Source organism: Onychostoma macrolepis, chromosome 05 (assembly GCF_012432095.1).
Source record: "Onychostoma macrolepis isolate SWU-2019 chromosome 05, ASM1243209v1, whole genome shotgun sequence".
Taxonomy (NCBI): domain Eukaryota; kingdom Metazoa; phylum Chordata; class Actinopteri; order Cypriniformes; family Cyprinidae; genus Onychostoma; species Onychostoma macrolepis.
Window position 1 is genome coordinate 25,442,894 of NC_081159.1, and position 19,406 is coordinate 25,462,299.

Here is a 19,406-nt window from a genome sequence, read left to right on the forward strand (position 1 = left end):
TAACAAAGATAAAATAAAAATAGCTATATTGTGTATAATAATAATAATAATATAGTAATTATTATTAAGAAAAGAATTGGAGGAAAATATGCAACGTTGCTTGGTGATTCTGCTTTGGAATCTTTAACTCGATTTTTCTCAAAATCAGATCTGCTGCCTCTATTGCCTTCAAACAGCTGTAGCTCAGTCATTTTTTGTCCGATTCCAACAAGTCATATATAATTTTGAAGGTATTTTAATGGAAAAAGAAAGAGAAAATAAAAAGAACAAATTTTTGAAAATGTGCGCAGGTGTAGGAAACACAAAAGGGATGGTTCCTCAATCCCTCTGGCTCTGCAGGGGTTCCTCGTCTCTATGGCTCCACCCTGGCTCCAACATGAACTTCTGGACCTTTGGCTGTGTCTGGACCCTCTAACCCTTTGGCTCCACTGAGGTATTCCATAATCTGAGGAGAAGACGTGAATGTGCAAGTATAAAACAACAATGACTCAAACTTGAGAGGAAGAACTATCTCACTTCTATGTGAGCCAAATATACTCGCAAAATAATCCAAACTAAAAAACTGCCCACGAATGAGATGATGGTTTGTTAATCCCTCTGGCTCTGCTGGGGTTCATTGTCTCTACGGCTCCACCTTGGTCTGTCGTCCCTCTGGCTCCAACATTGACTTCTGGGCCTTTGGCTGCATCTGGACCCTCCAACACTTTGGCTCCACTGCGGCCTTCTTAATTTGAAGAGATGATGCGAATGCACAAGTATAAAGCATTGATGACTCAAACATGACAATGAGAACAATGTCCATATTATTACTATTAATAATAATAGTACTTATAGTACTAAGTACTACTAATAATAGAACTATTATTCCCAGCAGGCGCCCAGGAATGAAAAATATGATGAGCTCAAAACCGAAATTCTCACCTGGGTGGGTCTGTCTCCCATCTGTGCGGCGCAGCAATTCTACCAATGGACCTATGATGAACGGAAGATGGTAAGAACTCAAGCTGCTCAACTTGCCCGGTTGGCTCACCTGTGGCTCCTCACCGATTCACCTACCGCTGACCAGGTGGCGGAGAAAGTCATCGTCGATCGGCTGTCCGCTGAGACGCCTGGTCAGTATGAAGAATCCACGTGACATCACCAGTCTCGTTGAAGCTGTCAAGCTGGCTGAGGCAACGAACGCCCACGGCCCGCATTGTGCGAGAACTACCGGTACCTCTGCTCCTGGGATGTGACTGGCCGGGGTTCAAGAAGCTCCTCCTCACCCCGAGGAAACCTGCCGCTTCCGCCCGGGACCGGCCACGGAGGAAACGTTGGTGACCGCCCAGCCAGAGACCGGTCCCCCATGGACATGGACAGTGAGAGGGAGAGTGAGTGTCTACCAGTTCACATTCCGTCTGTCTACCTCGATGTGTTTCAACAGGTTAAACAGTTTCAACAGGTCATGACTGGTTCGTTCGGCAGGGAGAAACGAGAGGACGATTGCCTGCGCAACTGTCGGGAACAAGTGCGCCAAAAGTCGATGAGGTAAACAGACTGCCGGGCCCACGCCCGCTCCCTCATTTTGAAATAAAAAAGGGTCTGCTGTACTGTGACGCCCATAGGCGGGGAGAGGAAAAGTTCCTCTTGGTCGTGCCCAAAACCAAGACGGAGACAGTCATGAAACTGGCACATGCCCATCCGATGGCGGGGCACCTCGGGGTGGAAAATACCGTCCAATGCATTCGGGACCGTTTCCACTGGCCAGGACTGGATGCAGAAGTGAAACGGTTCTGCCGTAGTTGCCCCACCTACCAGCAGACGTCTCCTCGGCGTCCTCCCCCCAGCCCTCTCATTCCACTACCCGTCATCAATGTGCCGTTCAAACGGATTGGGATGGATCTTGTGGGACCGCTGCCAAAGTCTGCCTGGGGTCATGAGCACATCCTGGTCATCCTGGACTACGCCTCCCGGTACCCAGAAGCCCTTCCTCTTCGTGCGGCAAAAGCAAAGAACATCACCCGAGAGCTGTTTCTGCTGGCCAGCCGAGTCGGGATACCAAAGGAATTACTGACTGACCAGGGTACACCTTTCATGTTCCGGGTCATGGCGGACCTCTGTCGACTCCTCAAAGTACAACACCTGAGGATGTCGGACTACTACCCGCAGACGGATGGCCTCGTCGAAAGGTTTAACCAGATGCTCAAGCAGATGCTGAGGCGGGTGGTGGCCGAAGATGGGTGCGACTGGGACCTCATGATACGTCCCAGCGTACGTGCTGTTTGGAATCCACGAGGTACCACAAGCCTCCACAGGGTTCACACCCTTTGAACTGCTGTTTGGAAGACAACCTTGAGGCCTTCTGGACATCGCTTGGGAGAATCAACCAGCCCCACATCGCAACCTCGTCGAACACGTACGGGATATGAGAGAACGAACTGACCGAGTCATGCACCTCGTCAGAGAACACCTCGTTACAGCCCAGTGCGCCTAACAACATCTCTACGACCGGCCCGCACAAGCCCGGAAGTTCCAGCCGGGAGATCGTGTGATGGTTCTGATCCCGACAGCTGCCTGTAAGTTCCTAGCGACCTGGCAAGGGCCCTAGACAGTGGTGGAATGAATGGGACCGGTTACGTACCGTGTGCGGCAACTCGGCCGCCGACGAACGGAACAAATTTACCACGTTAACTTGCTCAAGAAGTGGGTTCCCCTGGCCCAAACAGCCCATCCAATGGTAGACGTGGATCCGCAGCTGTCGGCGACCCAGAAGACAGAACTCGAGGCCCTGGTCAGTCAGTTTAAGGATGTGTTCAGCGAGACCCCGGGTAGAACCACAGTCATCGAGCACGAAATCCGCACACCACCAGGAGTCGTAGTACGGCAGCGGCCCTACCGGATACCAGAAGCTCGCCGGCCGGCTATAGAGGATGAGATAAAGAAGATGCTCCAACTGGGAATCATCGAGCCCTCCTGTAGCCCCTGCGCCAGCCCCATAGTGATGGTACCAAAGCCAGACAACACCCTCCGTTTTTGTAACGACTTCAGGAAGCTCATTGAAGTCACCGCCTTCGACGGATATCCCATACCGAGGGTGAATGAGCTCTTGGACCGGCTGGGCAAAGCTCGATACATCAGCACCTTAGACCTCACCAAAGGATATTGGCAGGTGCTCCTGTCCCAGAGCTCCCGGAAAAAGATCGCCTTTAGCACCCCCAACGGCCAGTGGCATTACCAGATGCTACCCTTCGGCACCTGCCACGTTCCAGCAATTGATGGACATATTGCTCCGGCCACACTAAGCCTATGCCGCGGCTTACCTGGATGATGTCATCATACACACGGAGTGCTGGGAGACTCACCTAGAGCGTCTATGGAGGGTGTTGACGGAGCTCCGGCGGGCTGGCCTCACTGCCAACCCTAAGAAGTGCCACCTCGGCCTTACCGAAGCAAAATACCTGGGATACAAAATCGGAAGAGGGCTCATCATGCCACAGGAAAGGAAGGTCGAGGCGGTGAAGAAGTTCCCACGTCCCATCAATAAGACGCAGGTACGAGCGTTTTTGGTGTTGGCGGGCTACTACAGATGCTTCATCCCTAACTTCTCCTCTATAGCCTGCCCCCTGTCAGACCTTACAAGGAAGGGGCAGCCGGAGAAGATAGTCTGGACTCAGAAGCTGAAGCCGCCTTCTACTCAGATAGCAGAAGCCGCCTTCCAGGCCCTCAAGACGGCCCTCACGTCCTCCCCGGTCCTGCATGCACCAGACTTTGGCTGCCCCTTCATGTTGGAGCTTCCGGCACCAGCTTAGGAGCAGTCCTCTCCCAGCTCCGGGATGGAGAGGAGGTCTATATGAGCAGGAAACTCTCCCCCACGGAAACCAGGTACCTCTTTCTCTGGAGAAAGAGGCCCTGGCCATAAAGTGGGCAGTCCTGGAGTTGAAATACTACCTCTGGGGCCGCCTTTTCACCCTCGTCACAGACCATGCGCCACTCCAATGGATGTCCAAGGCAAAGGACACGGACGCCCGGGTGACTCGGTGGTTCCTCGCACTTCAGGACTTCCACTTTCAGGTGAAACATCGGGCCGGGGCCGACCATGGGAATGTGGACGGACTCTCCTGGGGCTGGTCCGGTTGGGCAGGTCTGGCAGGTAACATCAAATTCCCCTCCCATAATACTCCCACAACAACTTGTGTATTTCCCCACAGAACCAGGTCGACGCCTAGGGGGTGGAATGTGGCGGGTATCCCAGTTCCAGATCAGCGTCGCCCTGGAAACGCCGCTTCCGCACTGATCACACAACAACACCTGTGCGTGATGAGTGGCACACCTGGAGCTCGTTCCCCTCGACCATAAAAGCCACGGCACACGAGAAGAGGTGCAACGGAGCTCCAGCCGGAACTACACTCCTCACGACACTTCACCCCACGAGCACCGAGTGGACTATTGCACCGAGCACCATTCATCTAAGCACGTGTGATCAATGTGTGTTAATAAATCGCCCTCTGGGGAACTTTCCAGCATTTCCGAGTCTGTGTTCTCACTCACCCCCGTGACAATAGGAAAATGCACATAAACGAGAGGATGAAGACAAGAAATGGAAGGAGATGTAGTGAACACAAAAGTATGAAGCACAGATGACTTAAAGATAAAGGATGGTTTCTCGATCCCTCTGGCTCTGCAGGGGTTCCTCGTCTCTACGGCTCCACCTTGGTCTGTCGTCTCCCTGACTCCAACATGAACTTCAACATGAGAGGTGTCTGGACCCTCTAACCCTTTGGCTCCACTGAGGTCTTCCATAATATGAGGAGAAGACATGAATGCGCAAGTATAAAACAATGACTCAAACATAAGAGGAAGAGCTATCTCACCTCTATGTGAGCCAAATATACTCGCAAAATAATGCACATGAACGAGATGATGGTTTGTTAATCCCTCTGGCTCTGCTGGGGTTCATTGTCTCTACGGCTCCACCTTGGTCTGTCGTTCCTCTGGCTCCAACATTGACTTCTGGGCTTTGGCTGCATCTGGACCCTCCAACACTTTGGCTTCACTGGGGTCTTCTTAATATGAAGAGATGGCGCGAATGCACAAGAATAAGTCACCGATGACTCAAACATCGCGCCAATGTGAGTAAAAGATGATGCAAAAAAATTCAGAATAGGAAAAAGCATTGATGACTCAAACATGTGAGGGAGAACAATGTTGCAACAATGTGAGCAAAAGATGATGCAAGAAAATTTAAAACAGGAAAATGCACATGAATGAGATGATGAAGACAAGAAATGGAAGGCGATGTAGCGAACACAAATGGATTAAGCACAGATGACTCAAATATAAAAGATGGTTCCTCGATCCCTCTGGCTCTGCTGGGGTTCCTCATCTCTAAGGCTCCAGTCGTCTCCCTGGCTCCAACATGAACTTCTGGGCCTTTGGCTGTGTCTGGACCCTCGAACCCTTTGGTTCCACTGGGGTCCTCCATAATATGAGATGATGTGAATGCACAAGCATAAAACAACGATGACATGAGAGGAAGAACTATCTCACTGCATCTGGACCCTTCAACCATTAAGCTCCACTGGTGTCCTTTATAATATGAGGAGATGAACGCGCAAGTATAAAGCATTGATGACTCAAACATGAGAGTGAGAACAATGTCGCGCCAATGTGAGCAAATGATGCAAAAAAATTCAAAATAGAAAAATGAACATGAACGAGACGAGACGATGAAGACAAGAAATGGAAGGAGATGTAGTGAACACGCACATATGAAGCACAGATGACTCAAAGATAAAAGATGGCTCATCGATCCCTCTGGCTCTGCTGGGGTTCCTCGTCCATATGATTCCGCCTTGGTCTATTGTCCCCCTCAACACTCTTGCACCAATGTGAACAAAAGATGACGCAAAACATTCAAAATAGGAAAATGAACATGAACGAGATGATGAAGACAAGAAATGGAGAGAGATGTAGTGAATATGCAAGTATGATACACAGATGACTCAAATATAAAAGATGGTTCCTCGATCCCTCTGGCTCTGCTGGGGTTCCTCGCCTCTATGGCTCCACCTTGGTCTATCGTACCCCTGGCTCCAACATGAACGGCCTTTGGCTGTGTCTGGACCCTCTAACCTTTTGGCTCCACTGGGACCCTACTTAACATGAGGATATGATGCGAATGCACATGTATAAAGCATTGATGATTCAAACATGAGAGGGAGAACAATCTCGTCCTGATGTGAGACAAAGATGATGCTAGATTATCTTTTCAACCAAGCCAAAGGTTCGCATTTGTTGTTACAGATATGATATAGCTAACATGCAGTGAAACATGCAATCATACATCAACAGCTTTACAGTGCCTTCATACCCCCTGTGAGCAAGCCAAAGGCAACAGTGGCAAGGAAAAACTTCCTTTGGTACAATAAGTGGGGAGTGCCAGCACTTACCTGTACTCCCAAGAGTAGTAGCCTAATAACCCAGGCAGGACTGTCCAAGTATAGGTCCATTCATACAGCCAATGTGACAGTTCTGTGCACAGGTGATCCTTGGAAATGACTGAATCATACTTCGCAGTGTATATGAATGGTTCTCCAACAATGACATTTAAGATCCTAGATGATCGTTCTGTCCACTGATACTGTGCTGAGAACAACCTAAAAGCCACAAATTAATAAACATATTACATAAGCCAAGTAAAGTCTCTGAGATGTATTCTAAACATATCTATTAAATACATATCTATTAAGGTTTTTCAAGGTTATTTTTTACTTTTCTTATAAAGACTTACACTGATAAAAGATTTTTGCCTTGATCACATCTAGAGATTTGTCAGAAGTAAAAAGGTGAGGCGTTCTGAATATTTTTTCTTCTGGTCAGACCTGTGAAGTCGGCTACATTAAAGCAGGAAAATAAATACGAGAGAAATAAGTCGAAAAGTTTAGCTTAAGTTAGCCTCTATCACCGGATAATTGTGATACTCAACATATTACCATGTTAATTGTTTTCCAAATAAAAGCAGTAAGATTTGCAATATGCAAACGAACAATAACAGAGATAAAGCGTTAGAATAACTATTTTCATACCTTTACACTGACCGAAGAATCGCAGGCAGCGGTCAATAAATACTCAGTTAGCGCGCTTACACTGTGACGTCACAAAGCGGGAGCGCGCCTCAAAGCCCTGCATAGAACGTTTTTTTGTTTTTTTCTCTCTCTGGCAGCTAATGTTAATATGATAATGTGCATTAAAAATATCTTCCTTATTTGTTAATGAAATTCATTCTCCGATCCGTCTTCGTATCACTTATTATCATTTCCTACCTACTCTTTTTAATCGTGCTGCAGACAAGGAAATATATTGATATTAATATCAATGAGCAAATATCAGCGCATTCATTCCAAAGAGACAAAACGATAATTTTGCAAATTAAATTAAGCGAATATAACATTTTGGACATAACGTTTTGGAAGTATACCATGGCAATACCATGTTTTTACTAGTGGTACATGGTATCGTTTACACTCAAAAACTCCACGTTAAACACTGCTATACCTTCCAAATATCAAAGGTGTAAAACATCTTAAGGCAATTTACTTCATATGCTTTGGAATATTCCTGTATTGAAGGATTTTTGGGAATATATAATTTATATATCTTCAAAGGTTATAAGGTATCCCGATCAGTTATGATCCTAGAGTTTGGATATTAGGGGATACTGAATTATTAGATTCGTCTCATCATAAAAAGTATTTCATACTTTTGGCTGGTACGGTTGGGGAAAAAGTTTATTAGTTAACTGGAAGTCGACTCATTCTCCATCTAGAAAACATTGGATCAACGAACTCATTTCATATTGCACCCCGGAGAAAATCCTTTTCAATGTTAGGAAATCACCTAAATCTTTTGAAAAAAAATTGGGGCTCTTTTTGGGAGCATTTACCTTCTCTTATTGCAAAATAATTGCAAGAATGTACATTATTTTTCAGATTCTGGGATTTTATTTTTTATTAATAATTAAGACAGCTAAATAGATTATTTCTGAGTTGTTTTTTCCTTCTTTTCTTTCTTTTGTTAGTTTTGCTTTTGTTAAAGAAAAATGACGTTTGTAATGTTTACACAATATATGTTTTGCTTCACATTATATCTGAAAATAAAACTATAAAAAAAAAAAAAAAGAAGAAAAAAAGTAGTAAGGAACAACAAAGAACCAACCAACAACAGAGAGGACTGCAGTCTTATCCATATGTTAAAAAAATGTTTGTAGCAAAAAAACTTAAATGTACCAAACGACTAAAACTGCAGTAAATTTACAAAAACAGGATAACAAATGAAAGCAGGCTCATACTACATACAGAATACACAATTATTATTATTATTTTTTTTGGACACTTACATTCACAACTAAGAGTGAGGCATAAATGGGAATCATTTAAATAATATTGTGTTATTTTACTTCATATTACGCCATTTACTCAATATGGTATTATTTTACTCAAAAATATGATGCATGGTCATGAAAGTAATCAATACACTTTAATATGTTGAGTTATTCCAATACTGTATGTCCTAATGTAGAATGTAAGTCTGAGGGCCTATCCATTGGGCAGTACTGGTGGTTTCCATTGGATTGTACCAGTGAACTTCAACAACCTTGTAAACTTTGGGTGATTTCCAGAGTATGACAGGTAAACAAGTTTGATGCATGTCTCATGTGACCACCTTATTGGCGGCAGAATAAAAGTGGCTGATCTGGCCAAATTCCACCATTAAATAATTGGCCAGGTGGGCTGGTAATAAAATGTGGCAAACCAGACAGGCATAGCCAATTAAAAACCAGAACTACCAATTATGGTAAGAAAGAAAGGTATAAAATGGATGCACGGACAGACAGACAGAGAATTAGATGCGGTTACCGTTATCTCAGCTTTGTTACTTTGTTTAATAAAGTCTTATTTTGAGATGTGGAACATGCTTCTCGGGCTTCATTGACTACATTGAAGAAATCCATCATTGGCTCCGTGACACAACAATAAGAAAATGGTGTATGACACCATTTTATTAATTAAAACAAAAGCATAAGAAGTCATGTTTTGAACAATGCCATTCATTCTGACAATCTCTGAATTATATTTTGAAAACAATGTTTAAAAAAAACTAAAACAAGAAAAAAATACTGAAAGACTTAAAATTATGAAAGGGGTTACAAAACAATTGCCTTTCACTTACAAAAAGAAGTCACAGTGGAATAGGAACAAATTTAACATGATGGCTACATTACTTTTTCTCTGTCTCTTTGAGACAATAAGTCTTTAACATAGGTGAATTAGGGTGTCTGATTTCCTTTTTAACTGCTTCCCTCACAGAACCATGATCTCAATTCAAATCGAGTCCAGAAATGAAAAGCAACAATGAGAAATACTGCCAGCAACTGAACATTTCTTTGTGCTCACTGACTCTCTCTCTTCCAAACCACAGCCATGTTCTTGTCAGTAAGGGCAACCAAGTAATGTAGATCAGGATCCATGGCAATGCTGTTAATAGATGGCCCCTCTAATGCACCCATTCCAGCTCTAACCGGTGACGGCCACTCCAGCACCTGAAATAACATGAGCGAACAAGGAAAATGAGATCCAGGGGCTCTGGATTCAAACATCAACAGTAACCACTCCTCGAGTTAACATGTTAAAAGATAGGATACCTTCTTAAAGGATTTAATACTGTAGCTAATAGGATTATTTTAGTGAGAGATAATGTCCGATTGGAGTGGAATATCGTTGTTTCTGCATGACAGAAAATGGCTAAATAAGTAAAACAAAACTGTGAATACATGCCATGTTTTATTTGGCCCATGTAAGATTAAGATTATCATTAATTCCCAATCCAAGATCTTACATTAACACATACCATAATCGCTCACCCAGCAATGATTAACTTACCTCAGTGGCTGAGATTGTTTTTCCACTCTTGAACTTTTCCATCATGGTGTCTGTGATATGGTACATCCACAGCCTTCCTTGCTCATCCCCACACACCACATAACCATAGCCTACAAGAAAAACAGTTCACAACAGTTTTGCTTTCAGACTTTCTGCATATCTGACACCATATTTCTGGGCTGTTTGAATGTGCATAAATACACACAAAAATCTCACCAGTGATTTGGTACATTATTATGAGCACTGCTTAGGCATATTCTGCATATTTTAATAATAAAGAATAAATGTAAAAAAGAAAATTAAGGTTCTTTTCTCTATGCTGACATTTGACCAAATTATAGGGCTGCACGATAATGGTAATCACAATTGTTTTGCTTAAATTATAATCATAATTGCCATTTTAGAATGTCAGCTTCCATAGTTTTATTCTACCTCATCTATTTTTTTGATGTATTATTTTTATTATATAAATTAACTCTCTACATCATAAAAACAAAAAGCTTCTCTCAATAGCTAAACCAGTGAAATTCCTAATATTAACTTAATGCCACATTGTTAACCCATTTCTATTAAAAAAAACAGCAAAAATAAATTTGTATAGTGGCACAGATGTTGCATGCATTTATTCCAAACACAATAGAGTCATAAATAATGTTCAGATTTATTACAGTTCATAACCGAGGCCTGCTCACACATCCCAACATATGTTGCCTGGAGTTTTCCAATCATTGGAGCTTTTTCTCAGAGTAGAAGAATGCAAAGATTGAGTACAACACTGGCTGAAATCTTGTATCCATTTAACAAAAAAAGGTCTGATTGTGGGACCTAAACTCTGGCAACTGCAAGCCTGAAAGCTTGTGGAGGCTTGTTGATGCAAGCAAGATAAAGCAAATGTCAAATGAAACATTTTCAGCAGGCAAATATCGCAGATGATTATGCGTTTATTTAACTGAGAAAAGTAGAAATCATGATCACAATTAAAATACGATTTATCGTGCAGCTCTACCATACGACACTTCATTCAAATATCATGAATACCTGGACAGGTGCCTAGAGACAGGTATGGGATGTCAGTGCTGGACCACTGCAGCTCTGCCAGCACAACAGCTGGCACCTCTTTCTTTCTGCCGTTCCAAGATGCCCACGTGGCACTCCAGCTCCACAGGTAGATAGAGCCCTGCATGTGGCTCTTGGATGCTGGGTGGAAATATATATATACATTTATAAATATATACATTTAATATATGTTAATAATAATACTTTAAGGTCACTTTTTTGGCAGGGCTCCAGACAAAAAAGTCGAGTATGGAGCCATTTGCTCCTATAAGAAAAAAACTTAGGCGCCAAATAATTTTTTTAGGTGCCACAGAATTAACGTGTTTTTTAGCATTTCAAACATACTGTCATGTGTTTATGTCCCATCTTTTCTTGACTTTATCAGCATTTTAGTCCATCTTGTAGATGACCTGGAAACTAAGGTTCACTTAAAGTAGGAACTAAATGTCTTTTCCAACTTGAAATATACAGTCACAAAAAATTGTTCATTACACAGAATCTGTATCAATATCATGGACCATAAGCATCACTTTGCCACCGAGTAGTTTGGGCTCCTCCTCAATGTATCCTATAAATGTTGTCATATGTCTTTCACACATTCAGTCTGTTTTTCTTCATTAGTAAAATACAATTTTATAGGAGGAGCCGAATCATGTAGACAACAGGTTAAGTAAAAATATTAATATGCAATAGCGCATAAATATAGCAAAATGCTCCTCTTTATAGTTATTTTTCTAGCTGACTGATGAGCTTATGGACACCGAATGGTTATTCTGAGGTTTACAAGCTTTACACGTTTGAAACATTGAATGAGCTTTTACATGAGACATTTCAGCAAGTTGTACTGTAGGATCTCTTATAAAATAGCCTAACCTTTGATGTTCATTATGTAGCCTACTATAGTAGTAAATAGAAAAATATAATGGGTTCACTTGCCACTTGAACTGAGGCGCTAAAGTGTTCGCGCCTGCCGCATTAAAGAGCACCAAAACAGTATTTATTGTTTGAATTTCATTATGTATTTGGCATAATTTTAAACCTGATACTTTATTAATAAGTATCAAAGCACAAAGCTTTTTGCGATTACTGGACGGCAAGTGCGCTTCAAATAATATGAAGTTCACGCATTAACAGAACACAGCAAATAGACTAAGATCTTGATAAGAAGAAGCCATATTAATAATGATTATAAATGAGAATTGTTACGATATTGCCAATATCCACTCAACTGACAGCTTTACCTGTTGTAGTTTGTTCAAGTTGTGCATGAAATAGATACTGCTTTTGTGCACTTTTACTTGCACGTCTCCGTCATTTCGATCTCTCTCGCGTTGTACAACTGAACTGTGTTCAGCAGGTGTGTGTCAATGCTGCTGTGCGGCGGAGATGAGGACTCTTTTTTTTCCACTAAAACTATGATTCGCATCATCTCAGTTTAATACGTGAACATAAAAGATGTGATCGCAAAACAATCAGGAAAAAAGGCATTGCATGCACATTTTAAAGTCATAACATGTAAATATATATATTTGCCAGTGGCGACCTCAGCAAAAACTTCACTCACAAATTAATATTTTTGGTCGCAAATGCGACCGTTTTAGTCACAGTCTGGAGCCCTCTCTGGTCATTATAGTGCTAATTTAAACAGAAAACATACATTATATATTATATTATTTGGTCAACTAATCCTACATTTTTCTTATTGTTTACTCACCCACTATATCATCTGACAGGAAGCTCAGTCCGTCAATAGTCCGGTAGGTGTTCTTCTTGTCCTTTTTCTTGTAAATTGGAAACACAATCTCCATCTCCTCATTTCTGGAAAAAAAACATGTAAATTACAATAAAGAAACAGTTTCTCTGACCACACACACTCACAGAACTGATGGAGAAATCAAACCTTTTCTGTGTGTTTTTACTGAGCTGGATATCAAAAATATGCAGCCCGTCATCACAGCCTGAGAGGAGGTGCGTGTCTGGAGACGTGGGGAGCAGAGAGAGATGCAGAGGAGTGGTGCCCGTCTCCAGGACTAGCAGCTTACTGTGAGAAAAATAAGATATAAAGCCATTATGGAAAAGTTCGCAACAACGTATATGCACATTTTAGCCTTTCTAAATTAAGTATTAAAAACATATTGAACAATAAATTATAAATAACCTGATTTTAAAGTTGTAATCACGATCCAGTCCTCCAATGTCCCACAAAAAGATCTTATTTTCATACGTCCCAGCTGTAATTAGAAAAAAAGTGATCGAGTTACATCTATATAGCTCAACTAAGTTATTATTTAGTCACTTAGTCTCATCGTGTTCACTGTTTGCTTCACTCACTGAAGAGAAAGCTAGCGTTGCGTGGACTGAAGCGCATAATGGAAATGGCACGTCGACTGGCACGAAACTCTCCAAATGCCAGGCTGACCCGGGGATGGATAAGCTTCACAAGACCCCTCTTACCCCCAGCTGCCAGGATATTGCAGGGACGGGCAGAGCCACCTGTCCTGGACATCAGCACTGTGGACCATGCTAGTGAGAAGAACTCCTACAAGACAACAGTGGATGCGACACTGAATTTACAGGAACTGGATGTCAGTCAAATGCAGCCTGATTGCGTTTAACTCTTGCAGAACAGGCTAGGTTGGATTCTGTGGCATCAGTAGCTATGTTCAGAATGGAATCTCACTACATGCTGTACAGAATACACTGTGTATTTTTTTAATAGAACATGGAACAGTATGCATTATGCCAACGTTATAGCTGTTGTCGTGCCACTCAGTTCATCTCAGGAAAAATTTTTTTTTAAACCATCTTAAAATCATGTTTTAAAAAATTATTAGTATTACTTCCAGTATGCTCTAGATTATCAACCAATAATTGGTTTCACCTATATTTCCGCTGTTTCAAAAATTGCACAAATTGTTCATCTTTTCCCTCATTTTACTTAAATAGTGGCCACAAATTAAGAATTTGTTTCCTTTTCCTCTTTTTAGTAAAAGGTGACCACGTTGTTCTAATTTGTTTCTTTGTTTTGAATTAATTAAACTAGGAAACGAATTACTACAATGTGGCCAGAATTTACTATTGATTCCTATATTGTGGCCAAGATATATCATTTTTACCCACATGTCATGTGTGTGACTCTATCCCATAATAATATTAATACTTCTGCAAACATACCATTCTTAATGAACTCTAATGTATTGTATAATTATTCCCGTAAACTTATTCTCTACTCCTTAACTGTAGTTTAAAACAAATGATTACATTTATGCAAAGTTGATACTCAATTATTTCTCCATTTAAAAACAGTAGACTTTGTCAGTTTATTTCGTCTGCTGTTCACTTTATTGTTGCGGTTACTGCTTTTATTATTATTATTAAAAAAACTAAAAAAATATTGTTGTGATATAAAAATGAAATTTTACAAATACACAAGTAAAATAAAAAAACAAACAAATTGGTTCTGCATGTTGGTTATTAGACATAAACATACAAATAATCACTTTAGGTTATGAAAAAAATCAATATAGGTCTAGTATGTTCATTACAAATAGACCGTCATGTGTGCATTGCATTGTGGGAAAAAGTATTTCTCTGCATTTTATGGCAAATGTTGGGTCATCCAGGTATTCAATCCATATGGAATATTTGCGTAATATGTACAGGTAGAACTATAGAAGTATGATTTTCTAAATAGCCAGTGTATTCTGTGATTCAAAAACTGATTGGCCTATATAACTAAGCCACCTAGTGGTCAGATAAGGTACTGTACAGAACTTCTTTACACTCACCTCACCAGGAACCTTGTATTTCTTCAGCACATGTCCTGACTCACAGTCAATCACACACAAAGTTTCCCCTCCACATGTGGCAATTGTCCGAGACCCACCACTGATACCTAACAGATTAAAAACAATGCCAGACGTATATTAAAAACACATTGAAGCATACAACTGATTCAATTGAATTGAATCACTTGATAGTGCTCACCACCACCAGTGCATTCCTGCGGGGGCTCAAAGGCACAGGCCCAAAGCTGAGTGGTGAAGTCGTCGGGACTGTCCTGTCGACTGTGACACTGTAAGACATGGAACGGCTGCAGACTCACCGGCTCCTGTAACAGCAGGGGAGAGAGACGCCCATTAAAAATGCGCTAATGACTGTGTAATGAGCAATCAACAATAGCCTGAATACAAATACAGTAAAAGCAACAACAGGAATCCACAACTTAAGAGTGATTCTGTGACAATTCACATGCAAATACAAGAATCCGGCCCAATAAGGAAATTATTGAGACACAATCCTTTGTCAGAATGTTTATTAAAGGTAAAAACGTTTCAGGCCTACAAAATAGGAATGTCCAAAATATTAAAAAACATCTTTATTTTTACCGAAATAACAAAAAAGATTATGCCTAACTACGTAAGGTTTTCTTCATAACCTGAACCTTTTTTCAGTTATAGAAGACAAACTTGTAATGTTATTACGTTTGAGGCTTTTTTCTTCATAACTTCCTTACCTTGATTTTTTTTATTTTATGCCTCCAAAAAAATACCAAAATGAATATGAATTCAGTACATTTTTAGTTTCTTATCATAGATGTACATTCAAGTCACTGACAGAAATAGACAGAGAAAGCAGACAGAAAAAAACAAGCATAGTCTTTGACTCACCTGAGGAATTTTGAGTTTGGTACGAGCAGTTTTCCGAGGTGTGTCAGTTTCTGTTTTGGCAGTTTTCTGTTTGCTCTGTTGAGCTGTAGTCTGATCTTCAACCGTTTTTCTCAGGCTCTCACATTTAGCTGGTCTTGATGTGGGCGTAGAAATGATTGACTTTGCTGCCTTTCTGGGGCTTTCTACTTTGTTAGCACCTTTCTGAGAAATATTTTCCAGGCGGCTTGATTTCCTTGGACTACACTCTGGTGTGTCTACATTGGTCATTCTGGCTTGCTTTCTGGGGCTCATTACAGGGTCAGTCTTCTGTGGAGTGCTCATCACTCGAGTGGATTTTCGTGGACTAGTCTCAACCGGAGATGCACTTGCCAGTCGACTCGACTTTCGTGGACTGGCCTCTGCAGCCACCTCAGAGTTGTTTCTGGTTCTTTTCTGAGGACTTGTAATACTGTTACCACCAAGATCACAAGTTCTTCTCTCTGCAGGAGCCTGTGTAGTGTAAAAAAATAAATAAATATTGATTTAATATTTTCAAAAGGTTCCCTCGACACAGCATTAAATTTGGAAGGAAGAAACCTTTTATAACTCTATGAAGCCTAATGTATCATATCGGACACAAAATTCTAAACTTTGCTTAAAAACCTGTTGTGCACAATCTTCGACATGCCTTCTGCCTGCTGACTGAAACTGAATACATTTTTAGGGTCTTTTAGTCGAATCATAAAAATATCTTCTGGTCGTAGTTCATGTGCGTTTTTGCTGTGAAATCTTTACTGATTGTTATAAAGTAAGCTAGGAGTAATATTTATAGATAAACACGTACTGCACTGAAGTAACTTTGATTACACAATATTTTTGTAAAAATCATGTTAAAATGTGAGCATTCAATGAGATACATCAGGGTTTTGAGGAATGTTTATTTGTATCTCTCTCAGTTATTCATGTATTACACTGCATTTTATGTTTTAAAGTGAAAGCGAAGTGACATGTGGCCAAGTATTTGGTATCATTATTTTTGATCATGCTTTTTGGACAGAGACTGCACCAAATTGCATATTTTGCTCAGTTTGGGTCACTGAACAAAATTCAAGTGTTCATCCCTAACAGAGTGTTCTCCTATATCATACTATAATGAGCCATACAAGCCTGATGTATCAAATATGACACTCAACAAAATGTTGCTGATGGCTTTACCTCATTCTCCCTCGTTGGAGTGTGATCGTTTGTGTCTGTGACCCTGCCTCCTTCTTCACTGCACGTCAGTGACTTCAAATATTCTTTTGCAATCATGTCAAGCTAAAAAAAGCAGAAATTAGATCAGCTGAAATGCAACCACATTGAAGTAGGGTGACCATACATCCTCTTTTTCTCGGACATGCCCTGGCCAGGACTCCTAAATTGCCCAAAATGGCTTTGGCTTTGTTTTCAAGCTTGCTGTAGGTTTAGTAACAGTTTGACCAAAAGTGTGCAAGCATTGTACATAAGCAACCAATCGTAGCATCCAAAACAGAGACCGATCTACAGAGAATGGTCAAAACAATGCAAACACATAAAGATATAATGTATATGAAGACTGTAAAGAGCATGTTAACAGGAAAATAAAGCCAAAAGCCTGACATTTCAGGCAAATTATAAATCCGGGCCAGGACATGTCTGGGAAAAAAAGGACATATGGTCACCTTTGTGGATTCTTCACAATTTAGATGACCTATGATTTCAAAATCTGTGTCAGGAGCGGTAAATACAATATTCACGCTAGACTACCCACCCTCCACTTTGTGTATTCGCTCAAGGAATTAGGGCCATATTTGATTTGGGAGCAAGCAGCATTAACAAAGCGCTTCTCCACAGCAGCCAGACTTTGTGCCGTAATGGGATCAGGGAGACTGAAGCTTCGTTCCCACACACCAATCACCTAAAGGTTGCCAAAAAACACACATTCAAGAAACACCGCATAGACAAACTGATATGGTTGAATGTGATAAGTGAAAGAATCTGTTCTCACCCTCTTCCTGAGGATCTCGGTGCTGCCATGGCGAATATGATGGGCCGTAGAGCTGATATCCTTCCCATTGAACATCCTCAGCTTAGGTAACAAGTAGACCACTTTGTGTTCATCATTTACCTAAAAAACCCCACATAAAACAATTCACAGTTAGAACAAGATCCATAGTGTCTAAAACGCCACAAATAATGGTGTGGATGGAAAAAAACAAAAAAAACATGATTTTTGACATGCTAAAATGTGAGGGTTGAATTTCAAAACATGATTCTCACTGTGAGGTAGAGGTTGTCCTCCAGTCTAAGTTCCTCTATGTTTCTCAGGGCTTCCAGAGACACTACGTCCTCCATATCGTTATTTGAGCAGTTAAGGATCTTTAGGCAGGGCAGACAGAGGCCTCTGGGAATCTCCTGCAGCATGTTCCCAGACAAATCCAACTGCTCCAGATTACTCAGTTTAGATAGCAGAGGCACGGGCAGATCCTCGCTCTTCAGACCCATGCGTGAGAGACTGTACAGAACAGAGAATACATGAGTATCAGATTATATATTTGAAACAATTCAGTTTTTAACATAAGGGCATTAAAATAGTCTTTTTTTATTTCTTAATAAACCATAACACATCACAGTATGCCTAAGAAACACAAAACAGCTTTCTTACTTGAGGGTCTTGATCTGCTCCAGTTTGTTTGTCCTTGGAGAGCTTTTCTCCAGCAGTATCTTCTCTGTTATTTTCTCCATGGCTGCTGCACAATGAAAGTTTGAGTACTGTGTCTAATCAGACCTTATAAAGGTGAGCTGTAATGATAACAGGTTTCAGAGACTTGGTAAAACTTCTGCTATTGGATAATTAGGTGTCAGAAGTACCACAATGCATCTGGTATTGCTATGTAATGATACAGGGCAAGTGGCCTATTCACGCCCTGTGGAGTCTCCGAACACAGGAGATTGCCATGAAACTTTTGTAGAGACTGGAGAACATCATTTGCATCCAATAAATACTTGAAAAAGCTAAGTAAACAATGAAAATGTGTGGTTATAATTTCGAAATCAGTTTTTAAAAACTATAAATTAAAATCTTTAAAAATGTGGAAGTAGTTTACATGTTGTTTGTTTTCTTAATAATCGATTTATTAAGTGCTTAAGACAATCATTGCTGAATTCGTAACTGCATGTTCATTGTGCGGTTGCGTTTAGTTTTATAAATTGAACTTTCACAGACAAATTTATTTGAGGTTTAACGTTAAATCGATTTACACAGCTTACCTCTAAAGTACATGCAGGGCAAGTGATCTTCATTTGCAACACTCGCAATCACGTGGATTACAGCTGCAGATCGTTTTCCCGGCAAAATACAAATGAACTTTGACCGGCTTTGACGTATAGTTTGGTTTTGGCATCACTATTCCGCCATATTGAGTGTGGCACTGTAGTCAAAAAATTTGAGGGTGCCGTTAATGGCTGGGGAAAAATAAAATAAAATAAAATAAATATTTCAAACATAATTATATATATATATATATATATATATATAACAGTGGTTTTTAACCAGTGAGGACATTTCCAAGGGCCCACAATAAGTCTTAAGTTATTTAAATGTAGTTATATTAATTAATGATTCAATGTAAAACCATAAACCCCCTTGGATTACATTATATATGGCATGTGACCGCTCAAAATAACAAAGCATAAAACTATTTTAAAAAAAGATAGGTGGATTTTCTTGCAAAACACACAAACAAAACGTGTCCAGGCACTCACA

General features: G+C 40.9%; 1 protein-coding gene and 1 long non-coding RNA gene across 4 annotated transcripts; both read right to left on the bottom strand.

Moving 5' to 3' along the window:
- On the bottom strand, positions 1–6,631 carry LOC131540095 (uncharacterized). Its single transcript, XR_009271175.1, has 3 exons — positions 6,429–6,631; positions 571–724; positions 1–445 (listed from the first exon to the last, which is right to left on the bottom strand). It is a non-coding gene; the product is annotated as an uncharacterized LOC131540095 (long non-coding RNA).
- Positions 6,632–9,011: 2,380 nt separating this feature from the next.
- lrwd1 (leucine-rich repeats and WD repeat domain containing 1) lies at positions 9,012–19,031 on the bottom strand. 3 transcript variants are annotated; one of them, XM_058776480.1, is made up of 16 exons: positions 18,911–19,031; positions 18,306–18,387; positions 17,921–18,155; positions 17,649–17,768; positions 17,412–17,558; positions 16,838–16,939; positions 15,644–16,132; positions 14,961–15,084; positions 14,762–14,868; positions 13,305–13,512; positions 13,132–13,204; positions 12,874–13,014; positions 12,688–12,791; positions 10,956–11,114; positions 9,918–10,027; positions 9,012–9,577 (listed from the first exon to the last, which is right to left on the bottom strand). In XM_058776480.1, exons 1-16 carry the CDS (start codon positions 18,921–18,923, stop codon positions 9,428–9,430), a joined length of 2,364 nt encoding a protein of 787 aa, XP_058632463.1. In that variant the 5' UTR covers positions 18,924–19,031; the 3' UTR covers positions 9,012–9,427. The 3 variants fall into 3 exon arrangements, with proteins under 3 accessions (XP_058632463.1, XP_058632462.1, XP_058632464.1); XM_058776479.1 differs by having other exon boundaries at positions 18,306–18,390; positions 18,911–19,022; XM_058776481.1 differs by having other exon boundaries at positions 18,306–18,442; positions 18,911–18,995.
- Positions 19,032–19,406: the final 375 nt, after the last annotated feature.